Source organism: Eptesicus fuscus, chromosome 6 (assembly GCF_027574615.1).
Source record: "Eptesicus fuscus isolate TK198812 chromosome 6, DD_ASM_mEF_20220401, whole genome shotgun sequence".
Lineage (NCBI taxonomy): Eukaryota > Metazoa > Chordata > Mammalia > Chiroptera > Vespertilionidae > Eptesicus > Eptesicus fuscus.
In genome coordinates, this window is record NC_072478.1 from 8,564,893 (window position 1) to 8,587,336 (window position 22,444).

Below are 22,444 nucleotides of genomic sequence, written 5' to 3' on the forward strand. Positions count from 1 at the left end.
ACGTGATGACGGGAAGGAGAGACCAACGGCAGAGGGGTTTGGAGCTGAAGATGTAATCATCGCAGCAGGAGGCCATGCCAGTTCTTGTAGGGCTGGCTGAGGGCACCCCATCCCCACTGCCCACTCGACTAAGTCCATTCCCCAGAGGGGTATTGAGGTGGTAACACACCAGTCCCCCTAAGTATTGGTCTGAGTGTCTGCAGCACTGGGCAGGAATGCTAACTCGGCTTTCTGCGTGGCTCAAGTAAGCGCTCAATAATAGCTTTTATTATCACCATCTACTCAGAGACAGGAAGAGTAAGAAGGCATGAGGAGGGCATGGGGGCAGGGAGATGGTGTGGGGCGTGGCAGGAGGGATCAGGGGTAGGTGTCAGAATTGCCAGTGACTGGCATACGGAGATGGTGACTGAGGGAGGGGTGTGCTGATTACTAACAGGCCTGGGCGGGGGGTGGGAGTGAGTGCCAGCCTTTGCCCCCACGGAAGGTGCCAAACATCCTGGACACAGCAGCCATTGTTGCTCTTCAGGCTCGGTCTCAGGGCAGGCTGCACTGGGCATATTCTACTCTGTGGGTCCAGGAGGAGCCCAAGGAGGGGTTCAACACGGGGGGTCGGGGGGAAGGGGGGAGCGATGGAGTGGTGGGATGGCCAGACATGGGAGGGGGGATACAGAGGAGTCCCCGCATCCAGGAACGCACATACCATTTATGCTGGAGGCCGGATAACAGCAGAGCCACCTACACGCTGGGCGGTCAGTGAGTGTTGGGGCGAGGACAGGGAGGGATAAAGGCACCAAGTGGGGCTGGGGCTTGCCCGGGAGGGATGATGGGAGAGGCCTGAGAGTATGGAAGGTGTCTGGGCAGGGCGGGCTGGACTTCTCATGCACTCCTCCTTTGACTGGGCTCTGGGGTGGGATCCCAAGCGCGGTCAGGCCGACGACAGGTGGGCCCGGAACAGTGACAGGACAGAGGGCCACCCGAGGGTGCCGTGGCTCAGACCAGCGCGTAGTCGAATTGGCCACGCTCGAGCGCCTCCTTGTGGTCGGTCCAGGACGAGGCGGGCATGCGGCTGTAGGGGTCGAGTAGGATGCGCACGCAGCGCACCATCAGCAGCACCAGCACCACGAGCAGGCAGAGCACGAAGGCGAACACTGTGCGCTGCTCAGCATCCAGGCCCACGCCCGCCGGGGGCCCCGTCGACGGCGGCAGCGGCTCGGGGGACAGCGTCCAGGTCGTGCTCATGGCTCACATTCCCGCGAGTCCTGCGGACAAGAAGTCGGCCCTGGGCGCGGGAATGAGGCTGTGCCTTCCCACATCACCCGCCTCCACCCACCTTGCCCGTCCCCCGTCTCCGTCTCCAGGCAATGCCCATGCCCCGCCAGTAGACACATCCCACGCGGGGACCCAACTCCGCACAGGTGGGGGAGCGGAGAGCGGCGACGGAGCCCCGACCTGACCAGCCAGCACACAACAGGTGCAACCGCGCAGCCCTGGGACGCGGCATGGGATCCTTCCCCGTGCCCGCTCGCTGTCTTTGTTCTCGGCGTCCCCGGGACTCCTTCGCCCCACCACCCCTGCCTTTCCCCTCACCCTGGCCGTGCTCTCCTCCGGGACCAGCGCCGACTCCGCTCTCGGCTTCTCCCAGGCGGTGGTGACGGCGGCGGCGGTCGGGACTCAGCCCACCCCACCCGCTCCTGAAGCGGCAGAGACCGAGGCGGGCGAGGCGCGAGTGAGCCTGGCCGCCGCTGCTGTTTCTATAGCGACGGGGGCGGAGGCTGCGCAGGGAGCGGCGCAAGGCAGCGACCCCGCCCCGGCCTCAGGATCACTTCTCAGGCCCAGCCCAGCTGCAGGCATCCAGGATCCCCACCCCTACAAGTACCCCAGATGCTCCGCCCAGATCTTAGCCCCTGCACTCCCCAGCCCTACGGATCCCAACCCCCAGACACCCAGCCAGTTCAGGGAAAACCTCCCTCGCTTTTCTTTTCACTGGTTGCCCCACCCCCACCCCCCAGGAGTGCAGGGTCCTAACCAGACAAGACATTCTTCTGGGTCCACAGTTTCTTCAGTGACCTTGACTGCTTCCCGTGACCATCTTGCCCACTCAGCCACACCAGTGACAGACATCTCAGACCACCCGAGTTGCTCTCCTGCACTTTGGTGTTTTATTATCACTTCCAAATCTCAGTCATACAGGTTAATAAGGGCACTGTTAATTTTTTTTTTAAAAATGAAGCTAAAACAGCCTGGATGATATGGCCAGTGGGCCCCACCACCTGTCCCCAGGAGTTCCCGGGCCAGAGCCTCTTCCTCTTGGCACTGTCTGGCCAGTGCGCCTTGTTGACTTTCCCTGCCAGCAACCCCTGAGCAGCAGAGGGGGGTTCAGGGGCTGGCACTGTAGGGAGCAGCCCTCCACAGTTCCTGGCCATTCCCTGTCCAGCTGGCTCCACATCCACCCTAGCAGAGAGCAGTCCGGAGCTGACAGTCTTGTCCCCAGAGGTCTATTGCCACAGGTGGACATTCCCACCCCATGCAGCTGCCTTGCGATGTCCAGACTGGAACCTCCGGTGGTGGCTGCCGAGCTCAGAGGACCTGCTCTGTGCTGGAAGCGGAGATGTCCAGGAGCCGCCAGGCCGCGTAAGGGTTGAGCTCATCCTGGTCCCGGCACAGTGCCCACACGTACAGCATGCGTAACACCTTGTCCTGCAGGAGTGGGAATGGGTATGGGCCTGGAGGCAGAGAGCAGCACAGCAGAATGAAGCTGCCGGGTCAGGACATGGGGACACTGGGGGACCAGGGAGGGGTGTTGGAGTGTGGGTCTGGGGTCCAGAACAGAGGCTGGGACAGAGCCTAAAACTCAGGACTTGGTAAAACTGGACAAGTCAGTCGCCTTCTGACCTCCACCAGACCCAAAACAGGCCCTGGGACTTCTCAAGATGCCATCCTGCTGTCTCCTCCCAGTCACAGAACTTCCTGGCTCTGAACTGCCACCAGTGTAGGTGGCTGGCCACTGCCATCCAACTGGTCCTGGGCTGGCGGCCTGCTCTGTCTAGCCCCCTCGCTCACTCACCGGGTTGCCCTCGACCACCTCGCCTTTGGCGTTCTTGATCACCATCACCAGCTGGGCGTGGAAGGTGACGATCAGCACGGGGCCCTGCTCCATCATCTTGCCCATGGCCAGCTGTGGGGGGAGCCAACGGGGTGGATGGGTATCACTGAACAGTCCCCCAATTCCCTGTTGCTCCCCTTGATGTGGAGACCCCTGTGTCCTGGGATGCTGCCAGGAGGAGGTCCCTGCACCTCAACATCTCAACTCCCTGGAGGGACTCCGAGGAGTCACCCCAATCAGTACTCCAAGCCTGTCACCTCCTGCTGGCCTGTTTCTGTGTAGGCATTTCCCAGGAAACCCTTCCCATGGACAAATCCAAACCCTCCACTGTGAGATGGAGTCTGAACTTCTGAGAACCCATGAGGGCTCCCAATACCCTGGCAGCCTCTTGGTCCCCAGACTGGGGCTGTGCAGGGTGGGGGTGGGGGGACAGCGCACGCAAAAGGACCTCAGAGTTGGGTACCTCGTACACAGGTGGGGGGAGGGAAGCTGGCGCTGGCATGCTTTTAGCCCAGAACAAGGAGGAAATGGGGGTGATCGTGGCAGAGCAGGTCTTTGGCAGCCTAAGAAGTCCTGACAAAGCCCCCACACCCTTCCTAGTGAAGGTGCAGGCATACCATCATCTTGGGGGACCCTGAAACCCCGATATCTGGGCAGCAGCAGCCCTTATGCCTACCACTTTCCTGAGAATATTCCAACCACAGGACTATGGAAAATTTTCACTGTGAGGGACCCTTGAGATCATTTAATCCAAGTGCCCACCTGTGATGGAACTCCTCCAGGGATGGGAGCTCACGCCTCATGCTGATCAGTATACCTTCCCAATCCCAGGGTCCACCCAGCCCACCCAGAAAGTCACTTACGTCGACATTGTCAATGTCCAAGATACGGGAGTGGAACTGGAGGCCCAGCGCCTTAGCCTGCTGGATCGGGTGGGCCAGCTGGCTGTAGGTCTGCAACAAGAGGCCAACGTGCCCATCTGAGGACCACCCAAGACCAAGCCACACCAAGGCGCCACGCCACAAGACAGGGCTGGTGCACGGCTAAAGCCTGCCCACCTTGGGCAGGTGCCAGCATCCTAGAACATGCTTCCTGGAGGCGGCTCACAGAGTTTCCTGATTTCAGCTCTTGCACCTTCCAGAAATGGCCACAGTGCCTGGGTGTGCTACGCCAGGAGCAGCAGATGCCAGCAGCATGGGTCCAAGTACAGAGGCTGGTGCCACCCATTTGCTGGCCCAAGTCACACACTTCCTTCTTATTATAAAGACAGAGCTGTCAGGACTACCAAATGAAAGTGGTATTAATCAGCGCAGTAGGTAACGCCTCCGGAAAGACACCTGAAAGGCACTCCAGGGTTAAGTAGAGGCCTGCTTGGCTGATCTTAAATGCTCCCACATTTATCTCACTCCAAGTCTTGGCCTGGAATCAAACGCTTCTAGGATTTGCCCTGACCCATGGGTGGCTTTGAAACTAACTGCCTTGTCCTCACTGACTAGCCCTTTGTAGGTAGCTGACCACCGCAGGCAGCCTGTTCTCCCAAGTGACACTCTTAATCCCCTCGTGCCTATTCCCACACCCAAAACACAGCCTCCGGGACATGTGCAGCCTCACATCACAACAGGCAACCACAAGAGAAGACATTTCAATGGAGAGAAGAGTATGGTGTCCACCCCACTTCTTGTGAGGTTTCTTAAAGACGACTCTATAATCTCAGCTGTTTTCAGGGGCACCAGCGGCTCTCTGGCAAAGAGAATCCGCCATGTCATAATGGTTCCAAAGCAAAAACAACAAACAAACAAACAAACAAACACACACCTTGTAACTGACTGCTGGATTAGTCACTATGCAGGGGCGTGTTTAAACAGAAAATCTAACAATTTCTCTCCTTTTTCCAAGTTGTTTTTGAGCTGGCACAGAACAGAATCGACCAAAAAAGCCTCTGGATTGCTCAATACAAAGAAAATGGAAGCAAACACCCCATGAAGACACAGGTCAGGAAGTGAGCAGGGAAAGGCGAGGTGGCGGAGAAGATGGAAACCCTGAGGAGATGAGGAGGTTGGAACAGGGCAGAGTGTGCTCCTGATAACACCTGACCCACCTCCTCATAGCCTAGCACCGCCTGTGGCCCTAGGACCCCCAGCCCTGACCCTGGGGGAGCAGTGGGGCCTCGTCAGGACCCATGGCTCCTCCCCAGGCAGGAAATTTATCAGTGTCTATTTTGATCTGTGTTCTGGGATCTTGAAGCAAGAATAGCTAATGAACTCATCTGGTGCTTTGTGTACCCTGGAACACTGCTTCTGTGTTCAAGCTGTACCCCACAGAATGGGGACAACGGTGTGACTCTGGCTCAGGAAAGGAAGGTGACGGAGGCCATTGGGGCCTCCAACTGCTCTTTCTCCAGCACCCATGGGCTCCAGGGGAACATCTAATGCAACTCAGAGTTATTCACTGTCCATTTCCACCTGACCCCTGGGCCCCCAGCCTATACCCCAGGCCATCCTGGCCACAAGACCTTGCTTTATGTCACTTAGGGCCACCTAAAACAGGGCAGATAGGCCACACTGAAAACTCACCTTACTCAGATGCTTCTTATCATCACTTTTCTCTCCTATGAGCCTTCTAAAACCAGAATTAGGATGGAGGAAGGGTTCTGGATGACAAGGCAGGAGGACTGCCCTAGTCCCAGGCCATCCTTTAGGCCAAGTAAAGGAAGAAAGAGCAAGCTGGAAGGACCATCCCTGACTAGTTTACCCTAGAAGGACCACCCACTAGGCCCTCAGTGAGTCTTGCAGGTTATGTGGTGTGATGTGCATAAGGGACAGAAGGATCTGTGCCTCTGAGCATGTGAGACATAAGAACCTCCCTTTAACCAGGACACCAGGCCCTGTCATGTCTTTTCCAGACCAGCTGCTTAGCAGATGTCCTCCAAACTGTGATTTCTGTTTAGGCCTAAATAGAAAAAAAGAAAGTACTCACAGCTTCATAGCACCAGTCTTTGAGAATGTCAAGCTCTCCAGAAATCATGGCCTAAAAAGGAAAAGATAAAAAAAAGTAAGAGAATGAGAGGGCTTTGGAGGCAGGAGAATATTCAGGAATGTTCTCCAAAGAGACCTTTTCCTCTGCAGACCCCTTTGTGGGGGGGTCTGGTTGAGGAAGGATGGGGAACTTGAGTCAGGCTGCAGCAGGGGGTGCTATCTCCCCAGGCCCCTGGGAGCAGAGCCCCTGCATGTGGCCCAGGGTGGGTCCCAAAGACCTGGTAGAAGGAAGAGGAAGGTGGCAGCATGCCAGGCTCTCACCCTGGCAGGGAAATTGAACCAAGGAGGTGAGAAGCTGCTTTCTGCCTCCCCTGGGGATAAAGCTTTGGATGGCGAGGCTCATATAGGGAAGCGGGGATAGGAGCTGCTTCCACAGGAACCTGGAATCAGGGCCGGGAGGAGCCCAGAAAAGGGAGGGGGGCCAGGCGCCTGTGGGAAACTGCAGGTAGGCCGAGTGCGGAGCCACCCTTACCCTGGAAGAAGCTGTCTGAGCCTGGACTGCTGCTTTCAGGAATCACCCCATTCCCACCTCTGCCCAGCCCAGCCCAAAGTGGCATGAGGGACCTGGGCAATCAGAGGAGGGAGAGGGGAACACATGGAGGCTGGTGGGAGGGAGGTGACAGGCAGAGAGAGCAGGTATCCACATGAAGTTGAGGGCTTTTCTTTCATCCTACTAGGGGCCTCCTAAAGGCCTGGTTTGGCTGGGCTAGAGGTTGGGGGCTGTGAATGGGCAGAGAAAAGGCAGCTGACAGAGACAGGGGCTTCAGGGAGGGTGGGACCTTGAGCAAGCCACCCCATCCTCACTTCTGAGCCAAAAGGAGGTGCAAGGGGACCAGAAAATGGGATTCAGGATTCCTAGGGAGACCTACAGGAAGAGGGAAGAGAGCCCCCTACTGCTATAGTAGCCCTGGTCTGGCCTCCCTGTCTTGAGGATCTGGTTGGAGCTCACATGCATTCCCCCAAGCCCTCCTCATGGCTCACCCCAAGAGCCAGCAGCCAGCTTCTCCCTGACTCCTGAAAGGCCTCTAGCACCTGGAAGACAAACACCTGACCCCTGACAGCCACGAGGGAATAGCTTCAGGCAGAGAACATGAGGGAAATGAGATGGAAAGGGAGAGGCAGACACACACCATGGGTCAGGGCCACCACCACTAGGACCAGAGGGGGCTATGGGCAAGATGCCTTCTCAGAGGTACTTGATGGCCAAGGCCTGGGAGTAGGGGTGCTCAGGCTCTGAAGACTGAAGCCTCAATCTCTGCTGAGAAAACACTCTCCTTAACCAAACATCCCTGGAGGAACTTTCTGGTCTGGTCTCAGGTTGGTGGTGCACCAGAGGCAGGGCAGTGAGGACAGGACATCTGAGGACCAGCCTTCGGGGTTGGCCACCCACCTCCAGGATGTTGGGGATGATGTCATTCTCGCACTGCTGCAGAAACCGCTCCTTGTCAAAGGCAGGATCCACACGTAGGATCTCCGTGAGCACCTCAGACATCTCTGTCTTCGAAAACAGACCCCCTGGGGGCAGCCAAGCCTGGAGTAAGTAGGGGGGCTGGGAACCCCTCCCAGCTGTCAGCCCAGGGGTGTGGGTGTGGGGGTGGGGCAAGATGGTCCTAAAGCCACCCACTCACCCAGCAAGTCTGTGACCTTATCTGTCAGTGCACGGGAGGCCCGGATGAGTGTGTTGTCACTCTCGTCATACCTCATCTTTATCTCGAAGAACCCTGAGGAGACAGGTCAGAGGTCAGGGCTCCCTTCCAGAAACATATGCCTCGGCCTGACTTCTGGGAGCTCCTCGTGGCCTGTGTGACTGCTCCAGACACAGGCGGGGTAAATGAGGAGACCTCTCTGAGCTGTGCAGACTGGGCAGCCAGCCTACCTCAGGGGCAGCAGAGACCACTCAGCTGTGGGCCTGGGGGGTGCGAACAAGGAAACACAGTCTCTAGGATGGTGTGGCCCCACCATGTCAGCACCAGGGAAGCTCCATGCGCCAGCAAGAGCAGATAACGCCAGGGCCCCGAGTAGGCTTGGGCTCCATCTGCACCAGGTTCCAGGCCTCCTGGCCTTCCTAATCCTGAAGTGTCTCTCAGTATCCACAGCTACACCTTCAGGGCGGCCTTTGTGCCGAGTCACCCTGCTCTGACAATGGCCAAGAGAGTGACCCTAATGGCAATGTCCCTGCCCACTGGCCACCTAGAGGCCAGTGCCCCACTGCTCACTCACGGAGTAACCGGCAGAAATAAAAGGTCCTCTCTGACTCCAGTCCCCGCCTCTGTGAAATGGGGGTCGGCTTGTGCCAAGCCTGAGGAGTGCTCAGTAAGTGTCCCCTGTCACAGCCTTGCTGTCAGCCACGTGCTGGTGACGTGAACACTCACGGTTGAACACCACGTTGTTGTCCCTGAAGTCCTTCCACTGCTGATACCACTTGGAGTCCTTGTGTAGCACGACTCCCAGGGCCTCCCTGGGGAAGATGGGGGGGTTGGTAAGCAGTAGCTGGGGAGTCACTGGGCCCAGGCCCATTGCTGTGGGGAGGAGGGCCCAAGCTCAGGGGCTTTGGTGACCCCATCCTCATCTCTCAGCTTCCTGTCTTCTCTATTCCCCTTCCCACCTCCTTCCTTCCCACAAATTCTCTCAAGGGAGCCAGAGAACCTGGAGCAGAAAACAAACTCCATAACTGACTTGTGTGGAACTTTTGTGAGCCTGAAGGGGAGGCAGTGAGGAGAATCCTGGGCCGGGCGGACTGGTACCTACTCATTGGGCTCAAACACTTTCTCTTCCTTGAACTTCTCTCCAGCAAACTCCTTCCTTTTCCTGAGCCGTTCGGGCCTGCGGTAGGGCCCGGTCTGGCCCAGGACACTTTCATCGATCTCCTTTTTCACTGACTCCACCCCCTGGAGGAGAGTAAAGCTTGGGGTGGGTACTGGGGACCTTCCTGACACCCACAGATCAGTCTCAGCCGGTGCAGGGAGTATATGTTGTGAACCCCAACCTCAGGCCCGATGGTACCCTGGGGCCTCCCCTCCCCCAGGTCTTCTGGTCACCTGGCCCACATCACCCACCTGGCCTGGCAACAACATGCCTGAGCCTCCCAGGAGACCCCAGTTCTGCCCGACTTCTGCCCTCTCCCCTTCCAGGAGCAGCAGACATGCCTCCCCCCGCAGCCAGATGACCCTCAGGTTCTAAGACCCATATCCCACTCTCCCTGGAACCAGGGGGGCATCCTAAGTTCTGCTTCTGCCCCACTCTCCCGATTCAAGCAGACCCAAAGTCTGTGGGTTCACCTCCCCAAATCTCTCGAACTCATTTCCCTTCCCTCCATCCCAAGGGCAGCTCCTTCAAGGCCTCCCAAGACACTCTCAGGACTCCTCTGTGCTGGTACCATAGTCCAGACTAGAAAGCTGTGCCTCTTCCACACCCAATACAGGCCTACTTCAGTTTATTGCACTTCACACATATTGTTTTTTTATAAATTAAAGGTAAGAGTCTATACATTGTGATTTGAGACATAATGCTATAGCACATGTAACAGATTACAGTCCAGTGTAACATACTGTACTGGCTTTATTGTGGTATTCGCTTTAGTCAGTGGTCTGGAACCGATCCTACAATATCTCTAAGGTCTACCTATATCCTTCTTCGGCTCCTTGTCACTTTCTGGAGGAAACCTCAAGTCCTCTGAGCGGCCTGCAGGACCGTTCCAATGGTCCCTGCGTTCCCTTGGCCTCCCTCTGAGCCCCCTGCATTTGCTCTGACCATTGGTATATTCCAGGTGGCGAGGAATATACCAAGCAGACTGTACTTGCACCCCTCCACAGGACCCGCTCCCGCTGTCTACACCCCTTCCCTGTGTTCTTCTGTCACATGTCACTCAGGAACTGCCTGTCCCCTTTTCTGTCCCCCCAAACCCTTCGAGAGCCGGAACTCGGACTTTGTCTTCTGTGGCTCCCATGGCAGCAGAGGCCCTGGCATGTGGTACGGTTCCAATAACTGTTACTGGAATGAATTCAGGACCTCAAGTCACCCCCAGTGCGACAGAACTCTGGGTTATGGACATAGCTTAGGGTGTTAGCAGCTGAGAGCGGGCGAGAGGCTCTCTCAGTGCATTAACCTGCAGCTCCCTAGGGGCTGTGACTTGCACAAGGTCACCAAGCCAGAGGGCAGCAGCACCTGAAACCTCGAGTGGGCTCTCCTCACCAGTCCCACTGCACTCCCTTCAGGGCAGCCAGCCTTCTCTGGGGTTGAGCTCTGAGGTGGGAACTCTGGCTCTCAGCTTCAGAGGGCCAGAGCCCACGCAGGCCCCAGCATCTAACTCACCTGGGAGAGGGCTTTGAAGGCCCCACCCTTGGACACCGACTCAGCTGACTGCTTGGCAGTCTTGGCTGCTTCCTCCACACCCTCCTTGATTTTCCGGCCAAGGTCACTTTTACTGACTTCGTCAAGGCTCTACTGAGACAGAAAAGGGAGAGGGTGTCAGCGTAGTGACCTTGGAGACCCACAGGGGTGCCTCTGGAACCAAGGCCAGTCCTTATCCTCCAAAGGGCGGGCGGGAACAGGCACTCTGAACTCCTCAGGCTCCTCAGGCCCCAAGTCTGAGGCACACACATCTGAGGACACTGCCTACAATTTCTGGGGTGCTGTTCCCTGGGTCAACTGGCCTTTTCCCAGAATGGGAAGGAGCCCCAAGTCTTCATAGAATGCCACAAGAGCAGCAGTCCAGGGAGAAGGAGTAAGAAAGTGAGGGTGTGCCCGTATTGGGCCTAGAACCGCAAAGTCCTGTCTTCCCTCTCCTGCCCACAACAACAGAACCAATAAAAAGACCCCACACCATGGGTGGGTGGGGGGAGGCGGGGAATTTCAACCTCATATCTACTCTCCCCTGGGGGTGAACTATCCCCTCCCCTTCTGTTTTTAGGCAGGCAGAATAAAACCTTTATTTTACCCTCCTGTCCTGGCTGGTGGACCCTTCACTTCTAACTTAAGTAGTAAACTGCCTGGCAGGTGGGCAAGTGTGACTTCCCTTCCTTCCTGAGGGGTACTGTGTATTTGAACTCTGGAAGCCACCATGCCAGGCTGGCTCTCCCTTGTTAGCTGCCCAGCTCCCGAGTCATGCCTGCATGACCCCATGGTGAGGCACAGATGGGCCATGGGGCTATGGCAGGAAACTGAGGGACCCAGAGGCCATTACCTCCTTCACAGTGCCCGAGATAGCCCCCAACTTCTTCTTGATCACCTCACTGGTCCGCACGGTTTCGGATTCAATGGTTTTCTATAGAAAGGATGTTGTTTCCTTTTGTTACTATATAGCAGTTACCAGAGAGCCAAAAGACCAAAGAAACATTTTCTCAGCAGCTCCCACCTCCCCCAAACTTCGCCTCTCCCACCCGCCTCTAACCCACCCCACTGCCTGGTCTGTGGGTCTCAGCTGCTGAAGGCCAACTGGGACCCTCCTGAGCACAGGAGGCCTTGGTCCTGAATCTGTCTCTGGGTGGCAGGGGGTGGTCTTGCCTGTCAGCTTGTCAGTATTCTCCTTCCCCACTTTGCCCCCCACCCAGTCACCAGTCACTGCAGCATTTCCCACACCCCAGTCACCCCACCCAACCTTAGCCTGCTCTGCCCCCAAAGGACTCCTCAGCCCAACCCCGACTTTAATGAAAAGGGTGCTCTTCCCTTGGGTTGAATCCCCACACAGGTAGGCACATCCATTTGAGAGATTTGGGGGGACACTCAGAGGGAACAGGGCTTGTACACAGCCTGGGAGGGGCCCAAGAGAATAAAAATCAAGGGACCCGGGGCAGTGCACCCCCACTCAGTGCAGCTACTTGATAAGAGGTGGAAATGGTAATTAGTAATTATACATACAAGCACCCTGAGGCACATTCTATCCACATCACTCAGAGGACCTATGATCGGAGGCTCTTAGGAGCAGCTCACCACAAACCCAGTGCTTGAGGGGTCATAAGGGGTCCGTGGAGCTGGAGATTCTAACCCAGCAGGCAGAAAGGGCCCTGCATTTCTCACAAGCTCCCAGAAGCCAATGCTGCACTGTGTCACTACAGAACTGGAAAGATGAGTGACCCATTCGTGTCCCCTAGGCAGCTATCATCACTGAGGTGAACTCACTCCACAAAAGCCGCTCTTCCCCGTCACACCCACACTGAGCTCCTTGCACTGTCTGGGGCCAGGAAAATCCTGCCTCTGAAAGTAAGTGTGCCCACTGAGGGAGACACGAAGCAAAGGGACTCACGTATTTCCTTCTGGCTTCCTGGAGCGCATCTGACTCTTCCAACTTCCGGGCCTCATCTCGGAATTTTTTAATACTTTCTTTCATTTCTTTGTTTTTGGCTAATTCTTGTTTGATATTATCTAGCAAGCCGGAGAGAAAGCCTTTTCTGTTTCCAGAAGAATAGGATTTGAACTGGAAAGATGTAAAAGGAATGAAGGATTTTTAATTTTCTCCTTTCTGTTTATACAGGTTTAACAATACAAGACAAATTTAAAAAGTACAGACATCCAGACAACAAAGTATTATTCAGCAATAAAAAGAAGTGAGCTATCAAGCCATGAAAAGACCTAAAGGAAACTTAAAAGCATGCTACTAAATTAAAGAAGACAGTCTGATTCCAACTCTATGAAATTCTGGAAAAGGCAAAACTTGGGGTTTGGGATAAACAGACAGGACACAGGATTATTAGGGCAGTAGACATTATTCTGTATAATACTATAATGATGAATACAAATGATTATATTTGCCAAAACTCATAGAATGTACAACACACAGAGTGATCCTAATGTAATCTATAGACTTCAGTAAATAATAATGTATCCATATCAGCTCACTAGTTGTAACAAATGTCCCACCCTGATACAAGATGTGAATAACAGGGAAACTGTGCTGAGCAGGAGAGGAGGTATATGTGAACTCTCTGCTCAATTTTTCTGTGAATCTAAAACTGTTAAAAAAAAAAAAGTCTATTAAAAATACAACGAAATGCCAGGCTCCTTCTCCAACAGAGGAAACACTGGATAAGAAACAGGAGCAGCTTGGAATCCTCCTGGGGATTCAAACATGCTCACGCAAGGCCAAGGTCAACACCAAAGAGGCTCATGACCCAAAACTGAATTTGAAGGATTCTGTGGCCCCTCATCCCAAAGAAGCTGGCACAGGGCCCTGCTCCCCGGACTTCTGGGGCCAGGTAACTTCTTCGTTTGGGGCCACTCCCAAGTCCCCATTTGGGACTTACACGTCACCCAAAGGCCTGCACACTGGTCCAAATCTCCCTCTCTTGGCCCATAGGATCACAGTCACCGAGAGCTCAAGCTCAAAGTTCCCCTTCACCCAACACACCCAGAGGCCAGACTCTAAAAGAGGCCGTGCTCCAGGAACAAGCCACAGTGTTGTACACTGCTTAAGACCCAGGGTCAGACGGAACCAGGTTTAGATCCCTGCTTTGGCACTATGTAACTAAGAGCACGCTCAGAAAAGAGAATGCTTCAAGAACGATTGTGAGAGAGTCAAGTCACGGTGAGTGGCCGAGTGTGCTCAGCTGCTCCTCCCACTGCCACCACGATGTGTAGGGTATGCTGCCATGGTTGGGGGCTCCCTTTACTGATTTCAAGAGCAACTGCCTTCCCAGCCCATCAAGCCCCAGGGAAAGTTTTGACAAGCTCAGGGCTACTCCACAGGAAAGGCGGCCTGGCCTTGTCTAGATGCACCCTGACCAGCCTTTCTCCCCACAGGACTCCAAGTTCTAAAAACATCAGGGACTATGCCACCCTGCACAGCCCTGACACTCACTCAGGGGCTACAAACTGCAGTTGGGGCTGGACAAGTAAAGGGAAGGGCCACAGGGCCTGTCCCAGGCCTGTCCCAGCACCAGGAGAGGATCAGGGAGTAAAGCCTGAGCGAGGCAGGCCCAGGAAACTAGCTGTCTGCATGGAAACAGCTGAGATGAGCCTGGACAAGGAGAGAGGGCTGCCCAATGCAGACTGGGGAAGAGTGTCAGGTTTTGGGCTTTGCTCCCTGGGTGGTGAGGCACCAACAGAAGCAGGGTTAAAGGGGAGTGACAGGGAGGGCAAAAGCTCTAGAAAATGCTAACTGTGAAGAACAACATAAAAAATGGGGGAGATGTAGCCTGGAGAAACTAAGCCCCAGGATATGATGGGTGACACTCTGGAGTGGCTCAAATTGCTTATAAGGGTGTCGCCTAGAAAAGGAATAGCCTTGTGCAGTGAAGGACCCACTAGTAGAAACCACAAAGGACGCCTTTCTAGCCGTCAGCTGACACATTGTGCTACTTTGTGAGGCAGGGTTTCCATCCCTGACAAACTGAGCACTGCTAGGGATATGGAGACCAGGCACACTAGGCTCTATACCTCCCAAGGCCTTAGATATGGAATGCCTGGCAATATGGGCAACCTCCTGCAGCCCTCTTTCTTGTCAACTAGTTCTGATTTTTCGGGCCTCCCCCTCTGTCCACTTGACCCGGGTTACTCACCAGGGGCAGCTCTCCATTTGGCCTGGGTATCTGATAGGTACCACGGGGTAGTGGCACTAGATTGTGGCTGGACAGAAACTGGACGCCACTGCCAAGGCATCTCTAATTGGGGGAGAAAAGAGAAAGATCCATTCAGATAAGAGGGTACCTAGGAAGTAAATAGGCCACACTAAAAAAGCAGGAGTTGCCTGAGACTCATTTGCCAATTTAAAAAATATATATATTTTTATTGATTTCAGAGAGGAAGAGAAACATCAATGATGAGAGAGAACCACGGATCAGCCGCCTCCTGCACGCCCCTCCAGTGGGGGTCGAGCCCACAACCCAGGCATATGCCCTTGACCGGAATCAAACCCAGGACCCTTCAGTCCGCAGGCTGATGCTCTAGCCACTGAGACAAACCAGCTAGGGCTCATTTGCCAATTTTTATCCCAGGCCTGCCACTTGCTAAACGTTCCACAATCTTCCCAAATTCTGAGAAGCCAGTGGAATCTGGTGGGAAAAGAAAACACTGGATCTCCAGCACCAGGGGCCATATCTACCCTCCCGCCTCTGAACCTAGGGGAAACCAGATTGATCCTAGGAAATGCCAATTAGTGGTGGAATAAGGCTAAATCCCCAATTTAATCCCTTAGTCTGACAATGGGCAGGCTGAGTCTCAATGCTGATGGCAAGCAGTCTTTTCTCACAAGCCCACCCACTTCCGCTGGCCTTGTAAGACCAGAGACCTGGACATTAAGAGGTAAACAATGATGGCCCTGGCTAAGTAGCTCAGGTGGTTAGAACGTTGTCTTAATATGCCAGAGTTGTGGGTTTGATCCCTAGTCAGGGCATATACAAGAATCAACCAATGAATGCATAAATAAGTGGAAGAACAAACTGATGTTTCTCTCTAAAATAAAATTTTAAAAAGAGGTAAACCCTGATAACTTATTGTACCAGGCACAACCCTGGAATAAACCTACCATGTCCTGGTCCAGGGTCAGGCCATAAGCAGGGAAATTTAGGGAGTCACTTTGGCAAAGATGCTGCTTACCTAAGGGCTTATGCAGGTCCTGTTAGATGTTGTATCCCAGAACCCAGCACGGACCCAGGCACATTGATATCAATGGCCTGATAGAACCAATCTTTCTTCTTGTTTTTTTTTTTTTTTAAATAAATCTTTATTGTTGAAAGTATTACAAATGTTCCCTTTTTCCCCCATTGACCTCCTCCAGCCCACCTCTGCCCTCCACCCCAGGCCTTCACCACCCTATTATCTCTGTCCATGGGTTATGCATACATTCATATAAGGTCTTTGGTTGATTACCTCCCACCCACCCACCATCTCCTGCCTTCACTCCAAGATTCTGCACTGTTTTATGCTTCCATGTCTCTGAATCAACTCCATTCATCAGTTTATTTTGTTAATCAGACTCCACATGAGTGAGATCATGTGATACTTGTCTTTCTCTGACTGACTTATTTCACTTAGCACAATACTCTCCAGGGCATTCAATGCTGTCTCAAACGGTAAGAGATTCTTCTTTTTTACAGCTGCATAGTATTCCATGGTACAAACGTACCACAGCTTGTTTATCCACTCATCTACTGATGAGCACTTACTTGGGCTGTTTCCAGATCTTAGCTATTGTACATTGTGCTTCTATGAACATAGGGGGTGCATACGTTCTTTATGATTGATGTTTTGGGTTTTCTAGGAGTGGGATCACTGGGTCAAATGGAAGTTTCATACTTAATTTTTTGAGGAAACTCCATACTGTTTTCCATAATGGCTGCACCAGTCTGCATTCCCATCAGCAGTGTACTATGGTTCCCTTTTCTCCACATCCTCACCAGCACTTGCCATTTGTTGATGGGAGCCATCTGACAGGTGTGAGATAGTACCTCATTGTCGTTTTAATTTGCATCTCTCTGATGATTAGTGATTTTGAGCATTTTTTCATGTCTCTTGGTCATCTATCATTGTCAAATATTTCTCCCATATAGTGGGCTCCCTTTTCGTTTTGTTGATCGTTTTTCTTTTTTTTTCTTTTAAATATATTTTATTGATTTATTACAGTGAGGAAGAGAGAGGGATAGAGAGTTAGAAACATCGGTGAGAGAGATACATCGATCAGCTGCCTCTTGCACACCCCCTACTGGGGATGTGCCCGCAACCAAGGCACATGCCCTTGACCGGAATCAAACCTGGGACCCTTCAGTCCGCAGGCCGACGCTCTATCCACTGAGCCAAACCGGTTTCGGCTGATCGTTTCTTTTGCTGTGCAGAAACTTTTCATTTTGATGTAGTCCCATTTGTTTATTTTCTCCTTAGTCTCCTTTGCCCTAGGACAGCGGTCGGCAAACTCATTAGTCAACAGAGCCAAATATCAACAGTACAACGATTGAAATTTCTTTTGAGAGCCGAAAACCGACTTCTGCGCATGGGCCACGAAGTTTCAATTGCACTGTATGTGCACGCCTGCACATGGTATTTTGTGGAAGAGCCACACTCAAGGGGCCAAAGAGCAGCATGTGGCTCGTGAGCCGCAGTTTGCAGACCACGGCCCTAGAAGATGTATCTATAAACATATTGCTACCAGAGATATCTGAGATTTTGCTGCCTATGATTTTTATGGTTTCATGACTTACACTTAAGTCTTTTATCCATTTTGAGTTTATTCTTGTGTATTCTTGCCTTGGGTTAATTTCTGGGGTCTCTATTCTGTTCCATTGATCTATATGCCTGTTCTTTTGTTTTTGTTTTTTTATATGCCTGTTCTTGTGCCAGTATCAGGCTGTTTTGATTACGTTGGCTTTGTAGTATAACTTAAAATTTGGTATTGTGATTCCTCCAACTTTGTTTTTCTTTCTCAAGATTGCTATAGCTATTCGGGGTCTTTCTTGATTCCATATAAATTTTGGAGTATTTGTAGAACCAATCTTTCATATCTACCTTCCATGGGTCTTTCCTTTCTCTGTTCCATACCCTAGGCCCGTGGTCGGCAAACTGCGGCTCTCGAGCTACATGCGGCTCTTTGGCCCCTTGAGTGTGGCTCTTCCACAAAATACCACGGCCTGGGCGAGTCTATTTTGAAGAAGTGGCATTAGAAGAAGTTTAAGTTTAAAAAATTTGGCTCTCAAAAGAAATTTCAATCGTTGTGCTGTTGATATTTGGCTCTGTTGACTAATGAGTTTGCCGACCACTGCCCTAGGCAACACCCCATACTTATACAGATGCCACCATCTCCTATAGCTACTCTAAGTTAACTCTGGGAGTTTAATTAACTTGTTTTACTTCTCTATATGCCTACACCCATTGTTTCTGGAGGCACTGACTTCAGCATCAGTCAGAAATTGAAGATGGCTAACTTGGAGGGAAATCCCCTAACAGGACCAAACCTGAGGCTGGTTCCCTCTTTGTCCAAATCCAAACACATGCAGATTTTACCTCTAAACCCTGATTCAAAAGACAAAGCCAAGGATAAAAATCAGTCCAAGACTTCTTTCTCCGGCACTCAGATTCCAATGAAATATTTTCTTTACTCCAGAATCTGGCTCTGGAGTCAGAATGACCTCGGCTTTATGTTATAGCATAGTAGAAGCTAGGAAAATTCCAGAAGCAGAATAGGGAAACTGAGATAGTTTAACAGCAGTTTGTATCCACCTAGTAAATCCTATCTCCTAAACCTAGGACATGTAAGAGTAAACAGTTTGCACTTCTCTTCCCCAACCAGAGGGTAAATAGCTTAAATCACCTTACTAGATATCCAATTAAGTGCCATTTGCCAACCACACCCAAGGACAGACAAATTAAGAGAATAAATTTCGTGTTGGTACATCAGCAAAAGCTGATGAATATTTTACTGATCTACCCCTAAGACCTCCCCAGTGCCACTCATTCCCTTCCCCTTCTCCTTCAGCACGCCCTCTCACACACACCCCCTCACATGTATCCCCTAACCTCTAAGGGACCCCATGAGATTTGCAACCAGGGGAGCAATGGGCAGCGCTCCTGAACCTGTCTCCAAGGCTCCCCTTCCCCCCTTTTCTCTGACTTCCCAGGGAGCCAAAGCAACCCAGCCCCGGCTCTCCTATTACTTCTTCTATGTCCTTCCTTGTTTCACTCTCCTAAGTATATTTTTGCTGTGGTCAATAAATTTTTGCTTGCTTTTCTATTGTTTCTTTTCTTTTCTTTTTTTAATCCTCATCCCAGGCTATTTTTCCATTGATTTTTAGAGAGTGGAGAGAGGGAAAGACAGAGAGAAACATCCATGTGAGAGAAACACATCGACTGGTTGCCTCCTGCACCTACCCGGACCAGGGCCTGCGTCCGGGAGGAGCCTGCAACTGAGGTACGCGCCCTTGACCAGAATCGAACCCCGGACCCTTGGAGGGGCTGGGCGGGGGGACACGCTCTATCCACTGAGCCAAACCGGCTAGGGCTCTACACTTTGTCTCTTGACTCAAATCTTCCCCTCAAGAAGAACCGAGGGCTCCTCTCATCTGCCCGGTAACATCTTTTTGGTTTAAGCCACATAACCCAGGAGTTCGGGGCCACTGTCTCTCTCAGTTGGCCATATCACCCCTCTCTTGGAGTGTATCTTCAAGAAATCCCACTTGGCTTTACTTTCATTTTTGTTGGCCTTAAAATCTTTTCTGCGTGGGCGGGAAGGACGAGAAGAACCGAGGTCCCACCGGCAAGCCCCATGGATGACACTTGGACGGGGTCAGCCTGTGGGCAGGCCGCTTACCCAGGCGGTCCCCGGCGTCCTAACCCGGGAAACAGCGATAAGCAACAGCAGCATAAAGTTCTGTTTCCTGAGTGGATTTTACACGCGCTGACTCCCACCGCAACTCCCGAGACAAAGTTCTTAGCAAGGGCAAGATTCTCCTCCCACACTTGCACACGGGCGGACCGGAGGCCATGCAGGAAATGCTCTCGGTAGAGGACCTGGCATAGAAACGTGAGCCACGCTGTCATGGTTTTTTGCCTTCTCCTCGCTACTTTCTCTCTACGAGGCGCCAACCCCCTGGGGTCTGACCAGGAGGCGAGGGACCGCGATCCGCTCCCGCCCCAGCCCCGCGCACGCCGTCCCCGCCCGGCACGCTCGGCGCCCGCACTCAGGCCCGGCTCCGGGTCCCCTGCCCCGGCCTCAGCGGACCCACGGTCCAACCCCACGCCTCTCGCCGCGACCAGGGAAAGGCCGAGGGGGCCAAAGGCCCGAGGAGAAGGAGACCCTAGAGGTGGTGGGCCGGGAGCTCCCTAAGACCAGCCACCCTCCAGCTCCCTCTCCCACCCCCCGCCCCGGCCCCACAGGTCTGCTCACCCGCGGGCAGCGGCACCAGCCGGTCCGCAGCGTCGCCGCCGCCATATTGGAGGACCCCGTGTGACCTTCTCTCCGCGCGGCTTGATAGTGTCATCCGTCGCGTCAGCCTGGAACGCCTAGGGCCTGGGACTAGCGGGCCCTGACGGCGAGGTTGAGGAGAGAAAATGACTCTGATTGGAGAGCACTGCCAGGGAGGCGGGCCTTGGAGGTAGGTCTCCGATAGGGGCGAGGCCTAGTGGGGGGCGGGGAATTCCTGAAGAGCGAGGCCTCTGTTAGGACAGAATTTCGAAAGAGCGGGGCCTGCCACTGGATGTGGCCCGGGGGGGGCGGGAACTCCGGTGAGGCAAAGACCTAGGATTGGGTAAGACTACGAAGGGGCGGAGCCTAAGGGGATTCTGTCCTGAGCAGAGATTCTCCCCTAGAACTCGCTGGGTTCCGGCGGCTGGACGGACACCTGGGCCGAATGACCTGCCACAAGAACAGGTTCAGTTGGAATCGGACTGATTGACCAGCGAACCAGCCAGAAAGTGATTGACTGGCTCTCACTGATAATGACTGGTTGGCTGACAGTGACCGCCAGACGGGCAATTCAGTTGCTCCAAGAGCAAGAGCGGATGAGCCCACTTTTGTATAGCACTCTGGGGAGGCTCCTGGTGATTTTGGCCCAGAACCGATGAGACCAGGCTGGTGTGGGTCACCCCTCCATCGATTCAGGGTGAATTGAGACACCTTGCCCTGAAGAAGCTCAGGCCAGCTGCGATTTCCCATTTAGAGAATGCCGCCACCAAGCTATTTGAGGCTGGGGAGAGGAAGGGATGGTCTCTCGGGGAGTTAATGTATGCTGCGTTTGTCCTATATGAAGCTTTTTGCATTATTAAATTGCGATAAGGTATATGGGACTTGAAAGAGTGCACATACACTCCCTGCTTCAGGGTTGGACTGACCTGTATTGCTGTCCCTCAGGAGCGCCGCCTAGGGGTGGGAGCAAGAGATGTGTGCGCCGCTCTGGCTTTGAAAGGTCTTCATTCCTAGAGGAGCAAACTAGCTGAGAAGAAGGTTTGCGCTTTCAGCTGGATTTGGGACCATGGAGCTGGACAAGGGCACACAAGGAGAATGTGTCAAACAGGCCATATCAAAGGCCCAAAGGTAAAATGGAGGAAGAAGAGCCCTTATAGGAGACAGGGCAGGACTGCTCAACAGGTAGGCAGAGAACCTGGAGGGCCTTGGAGAAGGCAGATGGAGCAAGCAGTACTGAATGCTGCAGAGAGTACAGGCAAGGCAGGCCAGGCCAGAACTCTGTCCATCATCCTTTTAACTTTTACAATATGGAGGTCCTTGCTGAGTTGAGCAAGATGATTTTTTAAAAAATATTTTATTGGCCGAAACCGGTTTGGCTCAGTGGATAGAGCGTCTGCCTGCGGACTCAAGGGTCCCAGGTTCGATTCCGGTCAAGGGCATGTACCTTGGTTGCGGGCACATCCCCAGTAGGGGGCGTGCAGGAGGCAGCTGATCGATGTTTCTCTCTCATCGATGTTTCTAACTCTCTATCCCTCTCTCTTCCTCTCTGTAAAAAATCAATAAAATATATTTAAAATAAAATAAAATATTTTATTGATTCTTCACGGAGAGGAAGGGATAGAGAATTAGAAACATCGATGAGAAAGAAACATCGATCAGCTGCTTCCTGCACACCCCCTACTGGGGATGTGCCTGCAACCAAGGTACATGCCCTTGACCAGAATCGAACCTGGGACCCTTGAGACCACAGGCCGACACTCTATCCACTGAGCCACACCGGCTAGGGTGAGCAAGAGGGTTTTGGTTAAATGGTGGCTGTGGAAGCCAGAGTTCAGTGGGTTGAGATTTTTTTTTTTTTTTTACAGGGGTGTGCTGAAGCCAGTGTGTACTGGCTGGTGAGAGCCAACTGTCACATTTTTAGAAATTTTGGCCCAGCTTGTGTGGCTCAGTGGTTGAGTATCAATCCAGAAACCAAGAGGACACTGGTTTGATTCCTGGTCAGAGCACATGCCCAGCTTGTGGGCTTGATCCCCATGTGGGGGGCGTGCAGGAGGCAGCCAATAGGTGATGTTTCTCTCATTGATATTTCTATCTCTCTATCCCTCTCCCTTCCTCTCTCTCTAAAAATCAATAAAGGAAAAAAAATTTGGAGACAGTTGCTAAACACAGCCATTATTTTTAAATTGAATATGTAAACGTATGATCAAATGGGTTATATTAAGACAAAGATAAGAAATATTCAAAACTCAACACTTACTAATTATTTTACTACATGTTACCATCTGTGCCACTGAGGTTATTTACATATATCACATCTGTATGCTGGAAATACTATATGATGTGTGCTGCTGACTGCTTACCAATTCTGTGTCTAATGACACCACATTAGTAGTTTGAAATTGGCCATGGTGGGAGTATTTACACCATAGGAATTAACAGAGACTACAGATCAGGAACCTTTTGGTTTGTGTGCAGGGCCAGTTA

General features: G+C 52.8%; 2 protein-coding genes across 4 annotated transcripts; both read right to left on the reverse strand.

The window, feature by feature from the left end:
- Positions 1–195: 195 nt before the first annotated feature.
- CTXN1 (cortexin 1) lies at positions 196–1,717 on the reverse strand. Its single transcript, XM_008151431.3, has 2 exons — positions 1,588–1,717; positions 196–1,259 (listed from the first exon to the last, which is right to left on the reverse strand). The coding sequence occupies exon 2, from the start codon at positions 1,237–1,239 to the stop codon at positions 991–993; it is 249 nt and encodes an 82-aa protein (XP_008149653.1). The 5' UTR covers positions 1,240–1,259; positions 1,588–1,717; the 3' UTR covers positions 196–990.
- A 775-nt stretch (positions 1,718–2,492) lies between these two features.
- Positions 2,493–20,027, reverse strand: TIMM44 (translocase of inner mitochondrial membrane 44). 3 transcript variants are annotated; one of them, XM_054717183.1, is made up of 14 exons: positions 19,943–20,017; positions 19,367–19,566; positions 14,631–14,732; positions 12,380–12,550; positions 11,321–11,401; positions 10,450–10,578; positions 8,887–9,026; positions 8,511–8,596; positions 7,767–7,859; positions 7,529–7,653; positions 6,080–6,130; positions 3,967–4,056; positions 3,065–3,175; positions 2,493–2,697 (listed from the first exon to the last, which is right to left on the reverse strand). In XM_054717183.1, the coding sequence occupies exons 2-14, from the start codon at positions 19,418–19,420 to the stop codon at positions 2,578–2,580; spliced, it is 1,353 nt and encodes a 450-aa protein (XP_054573158.1). In that variant the 5' UTR covers positions 19,421–19,566; positions 19,943–20,017; the 3' UTR covers positions 2,493–2,577. The 3 variants fall into 3 exon arrangements, with proteins under 3 accessions (XP_054573158.1, XP_008149654.2, XP_028016335.2); XM_008151432.3 differs by lacking the exon at positions 19,367–19,566 and having other exon boundaries at positions 19,943–20,027; XM_028160534.2 differs by lacking the exons at positions 14,631–14,732; positions 19,367–19,566 and having other exon boundaries at positions 19,943–20,022.
- Between the last annotated feature and the right edge of the window lie 2,417 nt (positions 20,028–22,444).

Excerpts from the sequence above, each read along its gene's own strand:
- CTXN1 (XM_008151431.3), bottom strand. The coding sequence starts at position 1,239 with ATGAGCACGACCTGGACGCTGTCCCCCGAGCCGCTGCCGCCGTCGACG.
- TIMM44 (XM_054717183.1), bottom strand. The coding sequence starts at position 19,420 with ATGCTGCTGTTGCTTATCGCTGTTTCCCGGGTTAGGACGCCGGGGACC. Across the intron at positions 7,860-8,510 it reads CAACAACGTGGTGTTCAACC|GGTTCTTCGAGATAAAGATG; the intron begins GTGAGTGTTCAC and ends CTGTCTCCTCAG. Across the intron at positions 2,698-3,064 it reads AGGTGGTCGAGGGCAACCCG|GACAAGGTGTTACGCATGCT; the intron begins GTGAGTGAGCGA and ends CCACTCCTGCAG.